This window comes from Pseudopipra pipra, chromosome Z, assembly GCF_036250125.1.
Source record: "Pseudopipra pipra isolate bDixPip1 chromosome Z, bDixPip1.hap1, whole genome shotgun sequence".
Taxonomy (NCBI): domain Eukaryota; kingdom Metazoa; phylum Chordata; class Aves; order Passeriformes; family Pipridae; genus Pseudopipra; species Pseudopipra pipra.
Genome location: NC_087581.1, coordinates 29,565,835 through 29,585,044, shown reverse-complemented (window position 1 = coordinate 29,585,044; position 19,210 = coordinate 29,565,835). Strand labels below are relative to the sequence as shown.

Below are 19,210 nucleotides of genomic sequence, written 5' to 3'. Positions count from 1 at the left end.
ACACTTTAATTCCCTATGACATCAGGGCAGTAATAGGCGGGCTTTTTTCCACGGTACAATCCTCTGTCTTCGAGGCAGAGTGGAAAAAGCTAATTACCGCCTATGTGAACGAGAAAGTGGAGAGGAGGGGAATCCCAGTAAGGCAGGCAATAGACATGCTTTATGGGGAAGGCAATTATTCGAGCAGAGGGGATCAGGCACAAATTGACCCTAAATTTTTAGATGCAACTAAAGAATTGGCGTTAGAGGCCGTAAAGAGGATGGCGGACGCATATGTCCAGACACATTAACTCTTTCACACTCATTAACTAAGGCCCAAAAGAACCATTTGTCGATTTTATTACAAGGCTAAAAGAAGCAATCAGTAGGCAAGTCCATCAAAAAGAAAGTCAGGAAATTCTATTCAACAAATTGGTTATAGAAAAAGCAAACGAGGACTGCCAAAGAGCGTTGAAAATGTTAAAAGATCCCACTCTGCTCGAAATGATAGACTCCTGTAAGAACATTGGTTCTAATTCCCATAAGGCACGTCTATTGGCTGCCACGTTTACTGGGCCCCAATCATGTTTTAACTGTGGCCAAAAAGGGCACTTTAAAAAACACTGCCCAAGGCTGACCCCTGAACCAAATTTACCAAAATCCCTCTGCCGGAGGTGCGGGAAGGGCCGCCATTGGTCTTCCAGCTGCAGGTCACTGACCAACATCAATGGTGAGCCTCTTCCCCCTAGAAGATCCCCAGGGCTGAAGAAGAAAGTCTCTCCGTAATACATCCCTCCACACATTTAAGCTCATATGAGCAGATGGCCAGGGTCAGGCCATCTGCACCCGTTGACCCGGACAAGACATACCTAATGATATCACACTTTTCGGCAGTGGCAAAGGGCATCACTGTAGTTCCCACTCTCCTGACGGGGCTGACTAACACCAATATCGCAATATGTCTAACTGTGCATCTCCCACCCGTACAGCTGGAGGACTGCTTCCCTGTCGCAAAGATGATCTCCACAGATGATCTGCTCTGCGTGGTGTCCCAAGACGAGGAGCAGTGTAGTGGTGAGCCCTTGTATAACAAGGAATGAGTCAACTCCTCGTGGGTGGTGAGACAAAGAGAACTTTATTCAAAATTCCCACTCTTATATCCCTGTGTACCATGTGACTTCTTCAGCCAATAGAGTTATATGTGACTGCGCATGTTCCCTCGGGCCCATCGCCCTGGCACATCCGTTGTGCATCCAGACATGCCTCCCACAGAGCAGAGGAATGAATCACTGAGGGAAGTCCACTGGACGACCTCAGTGAGGACCTCATGGCCTCTTCTAACATGTCTTGTGTATTTTTCTCTACCCAGACACCCGCAGAAGGTGAAAGTGGAAGGATTGCTCGACACGGGAGTGGATGTGACTATTATAGCCTCCAAAGACTGGCTGTATGGCTGGCCAGCTCAGACTACCGACACCAAAGTCAGTGGTGTGGGGGGATCACAGTACCCCGTCAGGAGTCGGGAGGTATTAAAGGTCTATGGGCCGGAGGGCAGGCCAGCACCTCTCCAGCCGTATGTATTAAACATTCCGATTACACTATGGGGACGGGACGTGATAGAGCAGTGGGAACTCAAGTTAGGGACCCTGTCTCCAGAGGAAATAAAAAAATGCAAAAACAGTTTTCACCGATGGGTCTGGGAGAACCGGAAATGCGGTCATTGTTTGGCACGAAAATGGTAATTGGCTTCAAGACATTCATAAAGTTCAAGGTTCTCCACAAATCGTGGAATTGTCAGCAGTTGTTCGTGCCTTCCAAATTTTTGACAAGGAACTGATCAATATTGTTTCAGATTCGGCTTATGTTGTGGGCGTAGTAAAAAGAATTGAAAATGCATATTTAAAAGACGTGTCCAATGAGAATCTCTTTAAGCTGCTAACAAAATTGTTGTTTTTAATTGAAAATAGAGAATTTGGCTATTACATCGTCCACACCAGGTCGCATACTACTTTGCCCAGTCCTGTGGCGGAGGGGAACCAGATCGCTGACCATCTGGCAGGTATGGTTGTCACCCCCAATTTATACCAACAGGCAAAAATCTCCCACGAGTTTTTTCACCAGAATGCGCGGTCACTACAGAAACAATTCGGTCTCAAATTCGCACAAGCAAAGGAAATTCTAAAAACGTGTCCTGACTGCCAAATGATTACTCCATTGGTTCCGGAAGGAACAAACCCTAGAGGTTTAACTGCATTAGAGATTTGGCAGTCAGATGTTACACATGTGGCGGAATTCGGCAAACTAAAATATGTACACATGTCTATTGACACTTTTTCAAAAATGATTGTAGCCACCGCGCATCCTAGTGAGAAAAGTAGGGATGTTAAAAGACATTTTCTGTCCGCATTTGCTAGGATGGGAGTTCCCAAGCAGATAAAAACCGATAACGGTCCCTCCTATGTATCTGTGGACACAAAAAGGTTCTTTGAGGAATGGGGGGTGCACCATACCACTGGGGTCCCTCACAATCCCACAGGACAGGGCATAGTAGAGCGAGCCCATCAGAATATCAAAAATATGCTAAAAAAACCAAAAAAGGGAGAGTATTGGCCTAACCCCCCAAGAGAAATTGGCTAAGGTAATGTATGTTCTAAATTTTTTAAATTTGATGGAGGAATCTGAAACTCACACAAACAGCAGTCCTATCGATCGACATTTTAAATCAGATTCTTCCCCATGTGAACAAAAAGCAAAAATTATGTACAAGGACCCAATAATGGAGATATGGACGGGCCCTTTCCCCCTGATCACATGGGGGAAAGGGTACGCCTGCATTGCAGGTGACACCAGACCAAAGTGGGTCCCAGCCAGACGAATCAAAATCTACCAGGACCGCGACACAGGATGGGGACCCTCCGCGCTTGTGTCATCTTGATTAGCGTTCTTGGATCAGTCAACAACTCCACCTCGTTCCCCCTGAGGGACTGGATGAATCAACCGTCAGAAAATCTATGGGTAACGCTGGCCAAGGCCATGGGGACGGATACTTTGTGCCTGGCCTTGTCCAGCGCCAGCAACCCGTTCCAGACCTGCCTTGTAGGGATTCCTGTGGCTCCAGGTGAGGACTGGGTTGCATTTGTAGCACAAACCCGGAGTCAAGGATCCCTGCAGCTGAACTCAGCTACGCTGGCACAAATTGTTTCCTGACAGGCTTTTACATCTATCCCTCCCCAAGAAATAGACCTTCTTGGCCCACTACCTATTGGTAACTGTTATCATGTTCCACCGTTACACGGAGCCCCACCTATTTACCCCTACTAATGTAACTGCTAGCAAACTGATCTATAGAGGGACCTCTTTGCTGTGGTGTAATAATTCCATCGCTACAACAGTAGCCACTGAACTCGTGCCCAGAAACATGAGGCTCTCGAAGGGGTTTTTCCTTCTGTGCGGGGATCGGGCATGGCAGGGTATTCCTGCCTACCCAGAAGGGGGTCCCTGCACAGTAGGAAAATTGGCACTGTTCAACCCGGTGAAGTTTAAATTATTAGACCAATCCCATATCCCAAAAAATCATGTCAAAAGGTCCCTCTCATTTGCAATGGGTGCGCCACTTAGATTCCCTAAACCCAAACCTAAAACGACAACCCCGCGCACCACTACCCCGAAACCCCAAACCACCACTACTCGTATCGTCATGGCACCACATGTGGATGATGGAATCGTTACTCCGCCACCTCCCTTACCCTTCCTGGCGGACTGCGATTCCAACATCCACATCTGGCCCCATATGAAAAAACTTCTGGGCGTCCTTCCTGATCCTGGGGATAGGAACAGCCCATGCCCTTTCCCCTCCTTACCCACCTTGGTTGCTGGCTAACCAAGGAAGCCAATGCCACTACTAATACCATAGAGGGTTTGCTAGCAGATACACAGAAATTAAAGGAAATCAGTCTTCAGAATCGTGCAGCCATCAACTTCTTGCTCCTGGCACACGGACATGGGTGCCAGGAGTTTGAGGGGATGTGCTGCATGAATTTCTCCGATCATGCACAGTCAATCCATGAGAGTATTAATCAATTGAGAAATCTTGTTAAGAACATCCACCAATCCCGCGATGAAGGATTGGATGGATTATTTGATTGGCTTAACCTTCCTTCCCTCCCTAAGTGGTCCCGTAGAATTGTAATCATGTTGGTAATCGCCGTGTGCGCCCTCGTTGCGTTTTTAACTTGTTTGCCATGTCTAATTGTTTGTCTTCGCCAGTTACTACTACGTAGTGTGACTGTCAACACCGTGTCTTTAAAAAACAAAGAAGGGGGAGATGACGAGGACCAGAAATCAGACTGGGAAAGATTCAAGGCGTGGAGAGACATCTATGGCAATTAAATGGACTGTCAAACTACCGGATGGACTGTTTTACCCCTGTTCATTGTTGAGTTCATATGAAGTTTAATGTACCCTCAGTTTACCGTCGAATTTTTATGAAGTTTGTTATATCCCCCATATTGTCCCCTTTCTTCCCTCACATTTTCCCGCCTAAACTTGTTTGTCACCCTGTCCTCCCCTGCTTTCCCGCTCCTCTGCACCTGATTGGCCACGGTTTGCTGCAGTGCAGGGAGAGCTACCATTGGCCCTTTCCCCTGGAGACCCAAGGTTGCCACCCACCTTTCCCCTGTCTCCCAACCACTACTCTCCCTGAGCTGCCCATCTCTTGCTCCTCCCTAAGCCTGAGTCCACCCTTTGAACCTACCCTATATAAGTCCCTGTTTGCTTTAATAAAGTTGGCACTGCTTCCCGAACCCTCAACTGTGTCCTGACCCTTACTGCAGTGCCGTGGTCCCACTTCCCTATCCCCCCGGACCGTGGAAGAGGGGCTATTGGCAGACACCCAAAAACTGAAGGAAGTAGGCCTGCAAAATCGTGCGGCTATAGACTTTCGAGGGTCTATGCTGCATGAATTTTAGTGACCATGTGCAGTCTGTACATAAAAGCAGAGACGCCCTGAAGAAGTTAGTGAAAGATGTATCTATATCCCAAGATAAACGCCTTAATAGCATCTTTGATTGGTTTAATTTTCCCAGCATCCCTAACTGGGCAAATAAAATCATAGTTGTCCTTGTTGTTTCCCTCTTTACTTTAATTTCTATTGTAACATTCATACCCTGCATAATTTTTTGCGTTTGTAAACTTTTGTTGAAGAGCTTTTCACAGGTCTACTTAGCAAAAAACAAAAGACGGAGAAATGTTGGGGACCAGGAGAGAAACAATTATGAAATGTGGAAGAAAGAGATAGACACCTGTGAGGAAATCTGCAGCACACTTAAGAACAACATATTTACCAACTTTGGTAAATATGGTGACTATCTGGACTGCTGAAACTCTGTGTTTATGTTTAAAATATAAAGTATTTTTACCCCAGTTTTACCCCATTTTTATGGTTTTTAGAAAAATCCACATGGTTGTGTATTCTCTTTTCTTCCCTTTCTCCTGATTGGTTTTTAAGTGCTGCATTGCACTTAAAAACCATTTCCCCCTCTAACTCCAGAGTGGTCGAACCCTTATTTCCCACTGGGCCGTGACAGTCCCTCCCATGGGAGACAGTTCTCCACGATCTCCAATGTGACTTCATTCCATGGGCAATGATTCTCCACAAGCTGCTGCCACATGGATCACTCTTCCAGAGCGTGCAGTCCTCCAGGCAGCATCCAAATGGGCTCATGGACAAGCCTTTGCACCTCACGTCTCACGAGCATATGCCCATTCTAGCGGATGAAACGCCGGTTGGGAAACCGGGCTGATGCTGGGACAAAAGTGTTCCGTCAGGAGTGCAGGTCTCTCCCAGCTCCTCTCACAGATCCAGTCCTGCTTCCAGCTCTGTGCATTCTATCCCAACACAAACAGCCAAAACAGGTGAGAATTTGCTGGTCTTAACAATATATTTATTTATTTATTTATTATCCATTAAAGAGTCATCATCTTCTGAAGTAAAGTACCCCTGCTGGTACTGGTAGCAGGGACACCAGGACGGTGTGGGCTGGAGTGAGTCCAGGGAAACCCAGTTCTCCCGTGATGAGGCCCCATCAGCCAGAGAGCAGCTGGGACAAGCGGGCAGAGGTGCGGGGTCTGTGCCCATGTTCCTGTATAGCTGGGCGAGCTCTGCCGCAAAGATCCCTGGTGACAGGCGGCAGCTGTTGTCGAACTTGGTGTTTGCTTGGTCTCTCTTGCCCCTTCCTGTTCCTTCTTCTGACTCTGCTTTGCTTTTATCTCTAGATGGAGATAGAGATTGAGATAAAGACTCTTCCCAGAAAGAATCTCTATGGGCTTGTCCCTGTGCTGCTCTGTCTCCCTGGGTCCTTCTGTACAAGACATTTCAGAGGAGTCTATTCATGGATATGAATTAAGAGCCCAGTTAAAGGATCATACCATGGAAATTTTGGCAAAGTGCTCCCAGGAGCTGCCTTGGCACTCCAGCACTGTGCAAACACTCCATTGCCAATGGTAGCAATAAATAACTCTTGTGAAAAGCCAACTCACGTGTCTTTCCTCCTTAGCCGTGACATGACTATACAACAGAGTGCTATCCCAAGCAGGAGCACACTGAAGGCTGCTGCAGTTCCAAGGATATAGTTCTTGCCTGGCTCCCAGTGACCAGCAGTCTCAACTTTTTCCAGTGTAGCTGACCCTGGCAGGAGAAAGGACAATGCAAGAGACAATGTTTGTGCTCTGCACTATGGGTAGTCTCAGATTCAGGTGCTTCAGGATGCTCAAGGTGGTGCCTCTGGCTCTGGTGTCTTAGGACCAGGGGACAAGAAGGAACCCTTAAGGTTCTCCTGGAGAAAAGCCTCTGTGCCAGTGAGCAGCTGCACCAGCACTGCCCAGTCTGTTCCTTCAGGCTGCAGGCCAGGGCTGTGTGCTGGGGACCTGCAGTTCATCCATGGAGAGCACTGCAGGGATACACTAAAATACTCCTCTTTTCGCACACCAGTATCTCCTGAGCACTAGTCTCTAGGACATCTCTGAAGCTGAGCAGGTGTCCTGGTGCCCTGTATTGCCTCTCCTTCTTCCCCTGAGACTGGCACTCTGTCTTTCTCCCATCTTGAAGGTCTCCTTCTGCACAGTCTCAGGGTCCATCTCTTTAGAAAGAACATGGGACAGTTTCATTAGAAGTAACTGTCCCTCATCAGGAACATGGTACCATATCCTGGGCACCCTGGCAAGTGGCAGGGAGGAGCCCACTGTCCATTTCTGCCTTGATGCTGGACTGTGCATGAGCCAAACACAAACTCAGCACAGTCCTGTTCCCAACACCTGGATATCAGCATCTGCACAGAGCAGCTCTGGCCAATAATGGTACAAGTGCAGCAGCAGTTGCCCCTGGCTCTCAGCTGGAAGCCCGTCTGGGAGCAGGAGCTGTGCTGGACTGTCTCTGTGGCTCAGCAGCCAACACAAGGTGTGAAATGGAGTGTCCTTGCAGCGAGGCTATGACTGATCACTTCCTGCTCTGCAGGGTACAGCACATCCCTACAAGAACCAAGAAACTCAGCTTGCGTGGTCCTACAGTTGACACAGTGCGTTACATTGCTGACCAGATGGGGCTTCTTCCAAGTCTGTCTCGACCTCCTCTGGAATTTCGGGGTGTGCTTCAGAGAATTCTTCAGGGAACTCGTGGGAATTCTTCCCTATTTAGATTTATCAAGGATATAGTATGAAGATACATTTCCCATGAACAACACGCTAAAAAGGGGTCTTTATTCTGTGCAATCAGTAAAGACTGACTACTCACTTTTGAGATACCAGCTTGGAATCAACATGGAATCTGGCTCAGGAGCTGGAAGACGCCTTCCTTTGGGCACATCTACAACCAAACACCCACAAGAAGTTACCATCACACTTCAAGAGCAGAATGTGTAAGGGGGTCAGGGAATGACAGAGCACACAGACAGGTCTGTGTTCTCACAGCTGCGGGGGTGCCTGGCTGCCCTTGGGACTTTGAGCTGGCAGCTCTGAAAGGAAGCAAAAGCCATGATGTGCCCACGTGACCTGCCTGTGGGTCAGTCCTGGAGCTCAGCCACGAGGGTGGATAACCATTGCAATGTGATGGATAAGTGAGTGCCGAGTTTCTGGCCCTGCACTGCCACTCCCCAACCTCCCTGATCATGAGGACCCTCTCTCCCCACAACCCCTGAAGCAGCTGCAGCCCTTCTACACCTCCCTGGCCTGTGTCTGCCCCACTGCCCGCACCGTGCTGCCTTCTTGGCTCACCCAGTCCTCGCCCTGGCCACACTGCCACCAGCCCGGGGAATTGGAGCAGACTGGGCATCCTGGGCTTGCAGGGCCACCAGAAAGAGGGGGAGGCAGCAGGTGAGGACCACGACCCCCAGTGCTCGCAACATGCTGCTGCTGCTGCTGCTGCCGCTGCTGCTGCCTCAGAGGTGTCCAGAGCTGGCACTGAACAGCAGATCAAAGTGGGGCTCTGTGACCGCACATCAAATGGGGTTCTGTGACCTCACGTCCCCATCGGCCCCTTCCCTCTGCTGCTAGGGCTCCCCAAAAAACTCCCATTGCCCATGAAGTCCTGAATCTGCCCACTGTTGAATTTCCTCGTTCTGCATTGGTGTGGAAGGGGCAGAAGTGGAGAAGGGTGGATCTGTTTTGGGAGGCAGCACTGTGCATGGGAGTGCAGAGGCACTTGGGTCTTGCTTACAGAAATTGCTATCGTAAGCCTCGCTATGAAGGCTGCATAAAAGAGCCAAGTGCAAGTGCCTTTCCTTGGTACTCTTTTTGTCTCCCAGCATTCCGGTGAGAAGCCTGCTTTTCCCACTAGTTTTGCTCCAGGTTCATGACGTTTGAAGACAGCATTTCTTCCCTCTGCTACCCTCCCTTTAATATCAGCGGGTTGCCCCCAGACTTATCCCAAGTGAGCTTGCCTTATTCCCTCCCCGGCTTCCTCCCTCCCCGGTTCCAATCTCATTTAAAACTCTCTCAATGAGCTCTGCCAGAGGGGAGTCACCGACGAACACCCCGACGAACGTCCTTAACTGGGTGTAAATCCAAACTCTCCCTGAATCCACTCCACGGGTTTTTGCAACTCCCCGGTTCGTCATCGGCTCTGGGACAGGTCACCCCAAACCAGATGAAGCGGCTTCCCGCATGTGGCAGGGCAGGGACACATCACTTGCCGCAGCCCGCGGGCTCTTGCCCCGCGCTGCCGCCATTTCGTGCCGGGCCGTGAGGGACGGGGCTGCGGGGCCGGAGCGCTCCGAGCTTCCGCGCTTCCCGGCCGGAGCTGCCGCCGCCACCGCGGGCCCCGCCCGCGCCGACCCAGCGCCGCCGCTGGGTCGGAGCTGCCCCGCTCCAGCCCCGGGGCCGAGGCGCCTCTCCCGGACCCGAGTTCCAGCTCTTGCCGCTGAAGGAGGAGCTCCGCGTGCTGTCCCGGCTGCAGGGAACAGTTCGCCCGGGAGTCCTGGCTGAACGTGGCACAGGGAGCGGGACCGAGACAGGAAGACAGACGAAATAGGGACAAGAAACAGAACACAGGGACAGCGAGAGGGAAAGCGACTCAAGGAAGAGGAGAGAGTTGGAGGAAGAAGCAGCAGGGAAGAGAGGCAGAAAGAGCAGGAGGGAGCAGGAAAGAGCAAGGAAGTGAGAGCTGGTGGCAGGAGAGAGACTGCTGAAAACCCCTGGGCATGAAGACATAGTGAGAGGAGCAGCTCAGTGATTTCTGTTTACCACTTCAAAGGAAACAGCATTGCGTTAGGACCATCTTTTCCGACTCAGCCAAGAGTATAAGAAAAACTGCAAAAAACCCACAGCATCCAGAGGTATCTGCGAGCGACTGTCTGGCACGCTGATAGCAGCATGCTCCCCAAACACACTGGAGGCAGCTGTCAAACAGCTGTGTCAGGTTTCTTTGGACAAAAGCTTCTCAGCACTCACACCTCCAGGTTTGGCTGCTGACAGAATGAGCAGGAGCAGGTGCTGGGAAAAAGCCTCAGGACGATAGTGATTCTGACTGGTGAGCCCCGGACAGCAATTACCTGATGTGCTGGTGTCTGGCATTGCCTGTCTTTCTTCCCCTGAGAATGGCACTCTGTCACTTCCTCCCATCTGGAAGGTCTCCTTTTGCACAGTCTCAGGGTCCATCTCTTTAGAAAGAACATGGGACAGTTTCATTAGAAGTAACTCATCAGGAACACGGTACCATGTCCTTAGCACTTGGCAAGTGGCAGGGAGGAGCCCACTGTCCCCAAAAACAGGAGGAAAAGCACAGCCAAGTTTTTTGTGAGGCAACTAGAAATGTAGAGCCAAACCACCCAAGACTGAATTCACCAAATGAGCCATTCTAGGAAGCCCTTCAAGTAAGTTGTCTGACCTCACACTGGGTGTCCAGCTCCAACCCACCCCTGACCCCGAGGTCTGGAAAGAGCAGCCAAGATTTCCTGGGACATCACTTCTGCCTTGATGCTGGGCTGTGCAAGAGCCAAACACAATTTCAGCACAGTCCTGTTCCTAACACCTGGATATCAGCATCTGCACAGAGCAGCTCTGGCCAATAATGGTACAAGTGCAGCAGCAGTTGTCCCTGGCTCTCAGCTGGAAGCCCGTCTAGGAGCAGGAGCTGTGCTGGACTGTCTCTGTGGCTCAGCAGCCCATGCAAGGTATGAAATGGAGTGTCCTTGCAGCAAGGTTCTGACTGATCACTTCTTGCTGCATAGGCTACAGCAGATCCCCAGAGTAAGCGAAAAGTTCAGCATCCCAAGTCCTATGGTTAAGAGAGTGGGATATACTAACCAGATGCAGCTTTCTCCAAGGCTCTTAGGAGCTCCTCTGGTATCTTCTGGGAATCTTTCACTATTTTAGATTTAAAAATGGACATTGATGTATAAAGATAAATTTCTTATGACTGACACACGGAAAAGGAGTGCTGCTTCTTTGAAATCAGTAGAGACTGACTACTCCACCACTGCTTGAGATACCAGCTTGTAATTAATGTGAAATTCAATTGAGGAGCTGGAAGAGGCCTTCCTCTGGTCACATTTACAACCAAACACCCACGAGAAGTTACCATCCCACCTCAAGAGAGGAATGTGTAAGGGGGTCAGGGAATGACAGGGCACACAGACAGGTCTGTGTTCTCACAGCTGCGGGGGTGCCTGGCTGCCCTTGGGACTTTGAGCTGGCAGCTCTGAAAGGAAGCAAAAGCCATGATGTGCCCACGTGACCTGCCTGTGGGTCAGTCCTGGAGCTCAGCCACGAGGCTGGATAACTATTGCAATGTGATGGATGGTGCCAAGTTTCATGCCCTGCACTGCCACTCCCCACCTCCCTGATCATGAGGACCCTCTCTCTCCACAACCCCTGAAGCAGCTGCAGCCCTCCACACCTCTCTGGGCTGTGTCTGCCCCACTGCCTGCACCGTGCTGCCTTCCTGGCTCACCCAGTCCTCGCCCTGGCCACACTGCCACCAGCCTAGGGTGGGTGCTGGCCCCCGCCTGCCTACCTGCTCCCTGCCCTTGCATTGGAGCAGACTGGGCATCCTGGGCTTGCAGGGCCACCAGAAAGAGGGGGAGGCAGCAGGTGAGGACCACGACCCCCAGTGCTCGCAACATGCTGCTGCTGCTGCTGCTGCCGCTGCTGCTGCCTCAGAGGTGCCCAGAGCTGGCACTGAACAGCAGATCAAAGTGGGGCTCTGTGACCGCACATCAAATGGGGTTCTGTGACCTCACGTCCCCACCGGCCCCTTCCCTCTGCTAGGGCTCCCCAAAAAACTCCCATTGCCCATGAAGTCCTGAATCTGCCCACTGTTGAATTTCCTTGTTCTGCATTGGTGTGGAAGGAGCAGAAGTGGAGAAGGGTGGATCTGTTTTGGGAGGCAGCACTGTGCATGGGAGTGCAGAGGCACTTGGGTCTTGCTTACAGAAATTGCTATCGTAAGCCTCGCTATGAAGGCTGCATAAAAGAGCCAAGTGCAAGTGCCTTTCCTTGGTACTCTTTTTGTCTCCCAGCATTCCGGTGAGAAGCCTGCTTTTCCCACTAGTTTTGCTCCAGGTTCATGACGTTTGAAGACAGCGCTACTTCTTTCCTCTGCTACCCTCCCTTTAATATCGGCGGGTTGCCCCCAGACTTATCCCAAGTGAGCCTGCCTTATTCCCTCCCCGGCTTCCTCCCTCCCCGGTTCCAATCTCATTTAAAACTCTCTCAATGAGCTCTGCCAGAGGGGAGTCACCGACGAACACCCCGACGAACGTCCTTAACTGGGTGTAAATCCAGACTCTCCCTGAATCCACTCCACGGGTTTTTGCAACTCCCCGGTTCGTCATCGGCTCTGGGACAGGTCACCCCAAACCAGATGAAGCGGCTTCCCGCATGTGGCAGGGCAGGGACACATCACTTGCCGCAGCCCGCGGGCTCTTGCCCCGCGCTGCCGCCATTTCGTGCCGGGCCGTGAGGGACGGGGCTGCGGGGCCGGAGCGCTCCGAGCTTCCGCGCTTCCCGGGCCGGAGCTGCCGCCGCCACCGCGGGCCCCGCCCGCGCCGACCGAGCGCCGCCGCTGGGTCGGAGCTGCCCCGCTCCAGCCCCGGGGCCGAGGCGCCTCTCCCGGACCCGAGTTCCAGCTCTTGCCGCTGCAGGAGGAGCTCCGCGTGCTGTCCCGGCTGCAGGGAACAGTTCGCCCGGGAGTCCTGGCTGAACGTGGCACAGGGAGCGGGACCGAGACAGGAAGACAGACGAAATAGGGACAAGAAACAGAACACAGGGACAGCGAGAGGGAAAGCGGCTCAAGGAAGAGGAGAGAGTTGGAGGAAGAAGCAGCAGGGAAGAGAGGCAGAAAGAGCAGGAGGGAGCAAGAAAGAGCAAGGAAGTGAGAGCTGGTGGCAGGAGAGAGACTGCTGAAAACCCCTGGGATGGACAGCAAGGCAGAGAGGCAGTAAAAAGAACAGGGGCACGGAGCCGGAGAATGGAGGCTGGGAGCAGGAGAGAGACACACAGAAGATCAGTACCAAGAGAAAACCAGGTGTGGATTTCACTACACCCAGTTGAATCCAGGCCTGTTTTTCTGGTGTAGTGGCATGTAGGCATCTTAGCTCCCTCCTAAGGAGCTGAGGCATCTATGATATGGCAATGGCTGTCTCCCGTGGTTCTCCATTCACGTGCATCTGCTGGGCTGCAAGTGGGGATGGTATATGACAAGAATTCATAGGAATTGATTAAAGGGCTGAGCCAAACCTCTCTTTCAATAAGAAATTTGGGCTCCCTCCTCAGGTGGTGGAAATTTCAGAGGCAGCAGAGACCCTATGAGAGGCAGTTCAGAGCAGGAGCTGGAGCTGGCTGTTGAGAGGTGAGGGACAAGGGTGAGCAGCTCAGCGGTTACTGTTTGCCATTTCAAAGGGAATAGTGTTGTGTTGAGAAAATCTTTTCTGCCTGACCCAAAACTATAAGAAAAAAACCACAAAAAAACAGTAGTGTCGAGAGACCTCTGTGAGCATCTTTCTGGCACATTACCAGCCATACCCTCCCCACACATACTAGAGGCAGCTGTCAACCTCAAAGAGCTGTGCCTGGTTTCTTGGACAACAAGTTCTTTGCGCTCACACCTCCAGGTTTGGCTGCTGACAGGATGAGCAGGAGCAGGTGCTGGGGAGAAGCCTCAGGACGACAGTGTTTCTGACTGGTGAGTCCCAGACAGCAATTACCTGATGTGCTGGTGTCTGGCACTGCCTGTCTTTCTTCCCCTGAGACTGGCACTCTGTCACTTTCTCCCATCTGGAAGGTCTCCTTCTGCACAGGCTCCATGGAGTCTCAGGCTTCATCTATTTAGAAAGAACGTGGGACACTTTCATTAGAAGTAACTGTCCCTCATCAAGAATACAGTACCATATCCTGAGCACCTTGGCAAAAGACTCTCTAACATATAAAGCCACCCCTCCACCTCTCCTTCCCCGTCCTTTCTGAAGAGCTTGTAGCCTCCCATAGCAGCACTCCAGTCGTGTGAATCATCCCACCACGTTTCTGTGACAGCAACTATGTCATAGTTTGCCTGCTGCACTATGGCTTCCAGCTCCTCTTGTTTGTTTCCCATACTGCGTGCATTAGTGTACATGCACTTCAGCTGGGCCATTGATTTTATTCTCAACTCAGGCTCTACAACCTTGGGCTTATTTCTGGAGAGCCCAGTTGCCACCCCTTCCCCCTTCAAACCTAGTTTAAAGCCCTCCTAACTAACCCTGCCAACTTACAGGCTACAGTTCTTTTGCCCTTCCCAGATAGATGAAGCCCATCTGGTTTGACGAGACTAGGCAACATGGAGTTTGCCCCATGATCAAAAAACCCAAAATTTTGACAATAGCACCATCCTCTAAGCCATGGTCCGCGGGGGAAAAGGGAAATGGGACCGAGCACTGCAATAAGGGTTCTTGGCACAGTTGAGGGTTCGTGCAGCAATGCCACTTTATTCAGGGAGAACAGGGGTTTAAATAGAGTAGGTCCGAGGGGAGGATTCAGAACTGGGGAGGAGCATGGGACTGACAACTCAGGGAAAAGTGTGATAGGGAGACAGGGAAAAGGTGGGTGGAACTCTTGGGTCTCCAGGGGAAAGGGCCAATGGGAGCTCTCTCTGCACTGCAGCAAACTGTAGCCAATCAGTGGCAGAGGAGCGGGAAAGCAGGGGAGGACAGGGTGATAAACAACTTTGGGCGGGAAAATCTGAGGGAACAAAGGGAAACAATATGGGGATATAACAGACTTCATAAAATTTAACAATAAACTGAGGGTACATAAAACTTCATGACAATGCAGCAATAAACTGGGGTAAAACTGGGGAACAACTGTCAGTCCGGTGGATGAATTGTCCAGTGTATGAAAGTCCATCTAATTCCCATAGATGCTTCTCCATGCCACATATCTTTCCCAATTGGTTTTTTCTTCCACCACACATCTTCAACCTTGAGGGCATATATTTGACCTCCAGTGTCTTTTAAAAAGGTTATGGGGACTTTGAAAGGTTATTAGTAAGTCTCCTTTGGAATTTTTATTAAGCCATCTGATAGAAAGCCACCCTCCATCCCCCAGCTTACCTACTGGGGACGAATGAAAGTGTTTCCCACCACCTCCCCCTTTTGTGGTTCTTCTAGGGGAGGGGGTCTAGCAGGGACAACAGCTTTTATTGATCCCTCTTTTGCCAGCCATGCTTTAACTAGTACCTCCAATTTTTCCATGGGTTGGTTGTCCATCAGGATTTTTGGGATTCTTTTTTGCAAACCCAAAAGCCATTTCTCTTTCTCCTGTGTTCTTCATTTGTGTGAACATGTCCTCCTTGCCCAGGGGAGAACACTAGTTTTCTGAGTTTTATAGGGAGCATTGATGTTCTGCATTCTGTGTGCCAAATTAATTTGGGATCAGTATTGTTAGGGAGTATTTGACCGTATTTTCTTCCGTAATTAATTAATTCTTGTGCCACCTCTCCCCACGTCCAAATTTTGTGTTCCCTATGGCTACAGGTGGGGGTTACAGCCCTTTCCAAGGTGGCTCTTTCCCCATTTCTGAAGCTTGCTGTTTTTCCTTTTAACTGAATGCACATATGTCTCAACTTGCGTTTGCAGTTTAAACAAAGGCAAAGCTTTTTTCATTATGTCAGTTTAAGAAGCAATGGCGAATCATACATTGCCTTTCACCAGTTCTTTACAGGTCCCAGCTGGAAAACTGGGCTGATACTGGGACAAAAGTGTTCTGCCCTGGAGTGCAGGTCCCTTCCAGCTCCTCTCACAGATCCAGCCCTGCTTCCAGCTCTGTGCATTCAATTACAACACAAACAGACAAAAGAGGTGAGAACTCACTGTCTTTTAACAATATATTTGTTTATATATTATCCATTAAATAAAACGCTATCTTCTGAAGTAAAGTACCCCTGCTGGTACTGGTAGCAGGGACACCAGGACGGTGTGGGCTGGAGTGAGTCCAGAGAAACCCAGTTCTCCCGTGAAGAGGCCCCGTCAGCCAGAGAGCAGCTGGGACAAGCGGGCAGAGGTGCGGGGTCTGTGCCCATGTTCCTGTATAGCTGGGCGAGCTCTGCCGCAAAGATCCCTGGTGACAGGTGGCAGCTGTTGTTGAACTTGGTGTTTGCTTGGCCTCTCTCGCCCCTTCCTGTTCCTTCTTCTGACTCTGCTTTGCTTTTATCTCTAGATGGAGATAGAGATTGAGATAAAGACTCTTCCCAGAAAGAATCTCACAATGGCAGCTTGTCCTTGTGCTGCTCTGTCTCCCTGGGTCCTTCTGTACAAGACATTTCAGAGGAGTCTACTCATGGATATGAATTAAGAGCCCAGTTAAAGGACCATACCATGGAGATTTTGGCAAAGTGCTCCCAGAAGCTGCCTTGGCACTCCAGCACTGTGCAAACACTCCATTGCCAATGGTAGCAATAAATAACTCTTGTGAAAAGCCAACTCACGTGTCTCTCCTTCTCAGCCGTGACATGACTATGGCACAGACCATTATGGTAAGCAGGAGCACAGCTGAGGCTGCTACAGTTTCTAAGATATAGTTCTTGCTAAGCCCCTGATAGTCAGCAGTTTCGGCTTTTTCCAGTGTAGCTGACCCTGACAGGAGAAAGGACAATGCAAGAGACAATGTTTGTGCTCTGCACTATGGATAATCGCAGATTCAGGGCACTTCAGATGCACAAGGGATTTTGTTTTCAGAGACTAGTGCCTCTGGCTCTGGTGTCTTAGGACCAGGGGACAAGAAGGAACCCTTAAGGTTCTCCTAGAGAAGAGCCTGCACCAACATTGCCCAGTTTGTTCCTTCAGGCTGCAGGCCAGGGCTGTGTGCTGGACACCTGCAGTTCATCCTTGGAGAGCTCTGCAGGGATACACCAGAAATACTCCTCTTTTCGAACACCAGCATCTCCTGAGCACTCACTTAAAGGACGTTTCTGAAGCTCAACAGGTGTCTTGGTGCCTTGTATTGCCTCTCCATCACCTAAGACTGGCACTCTGTCTCTTTCTCCCATCTGGAAGGTCTCCTTCTGCACAGCCTTAGGCTTCATCTCTTTAGAAAGAACATGGGAGAGTTTCATTAGAAGTAACTGTCCCTCATCAGGAACACGGTACCATGTCCTTAGCGCTTGGCAAGTGGCAGGGAGGAGCCCACTGTCCCCAAAAACAGGAGGAAAAGCACAGCCAAGTTTTTTGTGAGGCAACTAGAAATGTAGAGCCAAACCACCCAAGACTGAATTCACCAAATGAGCCATTCTAGGAAGCCCTTCAAGTAAGTTGTCTGACCTCACACTGGGTGTCCAGCTCCAACCCACCCCTGACCCCGAGGTCTGGAAAGAGCAGCCAAGATTTCCTGGGACATCACTTCTGCCTTGATGCTGGACTGTGCATGAGCCAAACACAAACTCAGCACAGTCCCGTTCCCAACACCTGGATATCAGCATCTGCACAGAGCAGCTCTGGCCAATAATGGTACAAGTGCAGCAGCAGTTACCCCTGGCTCTCAGCTGGAATCCTGTCTGGGAGCAGGAGCTGTGCTGTCTCTGTGGCTCAGCAGCCCACGCAAGGTATGAAATGGAGTGTCCTTGCAGCGAGGTTCTGACTGATCCCTTGTTGCTGCATAGGCTACAGCAGATCCCCAGAGTAAGCGAAAAGTTCAGCATCCCAAGTCCTATGGTTAAGAGAGTGGGATATACTAACCAGATGCAGCTTTCTCCAAGGCTCTTAGGAACTCCTTTGGAACTACAGGTATCTTCTGGGAATCCTTCACTATTTTAGATTTTAGAAGGACATTAACATATGAAGATACATTTCCCATGAACAATATGCTAAAAAAGGGGTCTTTATTCTGTGAAATAGCAGAGCCTGACTACTCACCCTTGAGATACCAGCTTGGAATCAACATGGAATCTGGCTCAGGAGCTGGAAGAGGCTTTCTTTTGGCCACATCTACAACCAAACACCCACAAGAAGTTACCATCACACTTCAAGAGCAGAATGTGTAAGGGGGTCAGGGAATGACAGGGCACACAGACAGGTCTGTGTTCTCACAGCTGCGGGGGTGCCTGGCTGCCCTTGGGACTTTGAGCTGGCAGCTCTGAAAGGAAGCAAAAGCCATGATGTGCCCACGTGACCTGCCTGTGGGTCAGTCCTGGAGCTCAGCCACGAGGGTGGATAACTATTGCAATGTGATGGATGAGTGCCAAGTTTCTGGCCCTGCGCTGCCACTCCCCACCTCCCTGATCATGAGGACCCTCTCTCCCCACAACCCCTGAAGCAGCTGCAGCCCCTCCACACCTCTCTGGGCTGTGTCTGCCCCACTGCCTGCACCGTGCTGCCTTCCTGGCTCACCCAGTCCTCGCCCTGGCCACACTGCCACCAGCCCAGGGTGGGTGCTGGCCCCCGCCTGCCTACCTGCTCCCTGCCCTTGCATTGGAGCAGACTGGGCATCCTGGGCTTGCAGGGCCACTAGAAAGAGGGGGAGGCAGCAGGTGAGGACCACGACCCCCAGTGCTCGCAACATGCTGCTGCTGCTGCTGCTGCTGCCACTGCTGCTGCCTCAGAGGTGTCCAGAGCTGGCACTGAACAGCAGATCAAAGTGGGGCTCTGTGACCTCACATCAAATGGGGCTCTCTGTCCTCACATCCCCACTGGCCCCTTCCCTCTGCTAGGGCTCCCCAAAAAACTCCCATTGCCCATGAAGTCCTGAATCTGCCCACTGTTGAATTTCCTTGTTCTGCATTGGTGTGGAAGGAGCAGAAGTGGAGAAGAGTGGATCTGTTTTGGGAGGCAGCACTGTGCATGGGAGTGCAGAGGTACTTGGGTCTTGCTTACAGAAATTGCTATCGTAAGCCTCGCTATGAAGACTGCATAAAAGCGCCAAGTGCAAGTGCCTTTCCTTGGTACTCTTTTTGTCTTCCAGCATTCTGGTGAGAAACCTGCTTTTCCCACTAGATTTGCTCCAGGTTCATGACGTTTGAAGACAGCATTTCTTCCCTCTGCTACCCTCCCTCTAACATTGGCATGCTGCCCTCAGGCTTATCCTAAGTGAGCATGGCTTATTCCCTCCCCGGTTCCAGTCTCATTTAAAGCTCTCTCATTGAGCCCTGCCAACTCCTAATCAAAGATCCTTTACCCCTTTGAGACAGTGGTACTTCATCTGCTGCCACCAGGCCTGGTGTCCTCTAAATGACCCGTTGTCCAACCCACCCCCTTCTGCTGGTAACATCAGGCTTGGA

The 19,210-nt window shown here is 50.8% G+C and overlaps 1 protein-coding gene across 1 annotated transcript; it reads right to left on the bottom strand.

Moving 5' to 3' along the window:
• Positions 1-5,899: 5,899 nt before the first annotated feature.
• LOC135407627 (uncharacterized) lies at positions 5,900-18,495 on the bottom strand. The gene is made up of 8 exons (XM_064642831.1): positions 18,387-18,495; positions 17,850-17,921; positions 17,673-17,741; positions 10,020-10,127; positions 7,766-7,837; positions 7,569-7,661; positions 6,517-6,664; positions 5,900-6,248 (listed from the first exon to the last, which is right to left on the bottom strand). Exons 1-8 carry the CDS (start codon positions 18,493-18,495, stop codon positions 5,930-5,932), a joined length of 990 nt encoding a protein of 329 aa, XP_064498901.1. The 3' UTR covers positions 5,900-5,929.
• Positions 18,496-19,210: the final 715 nt, after the last annotated feature.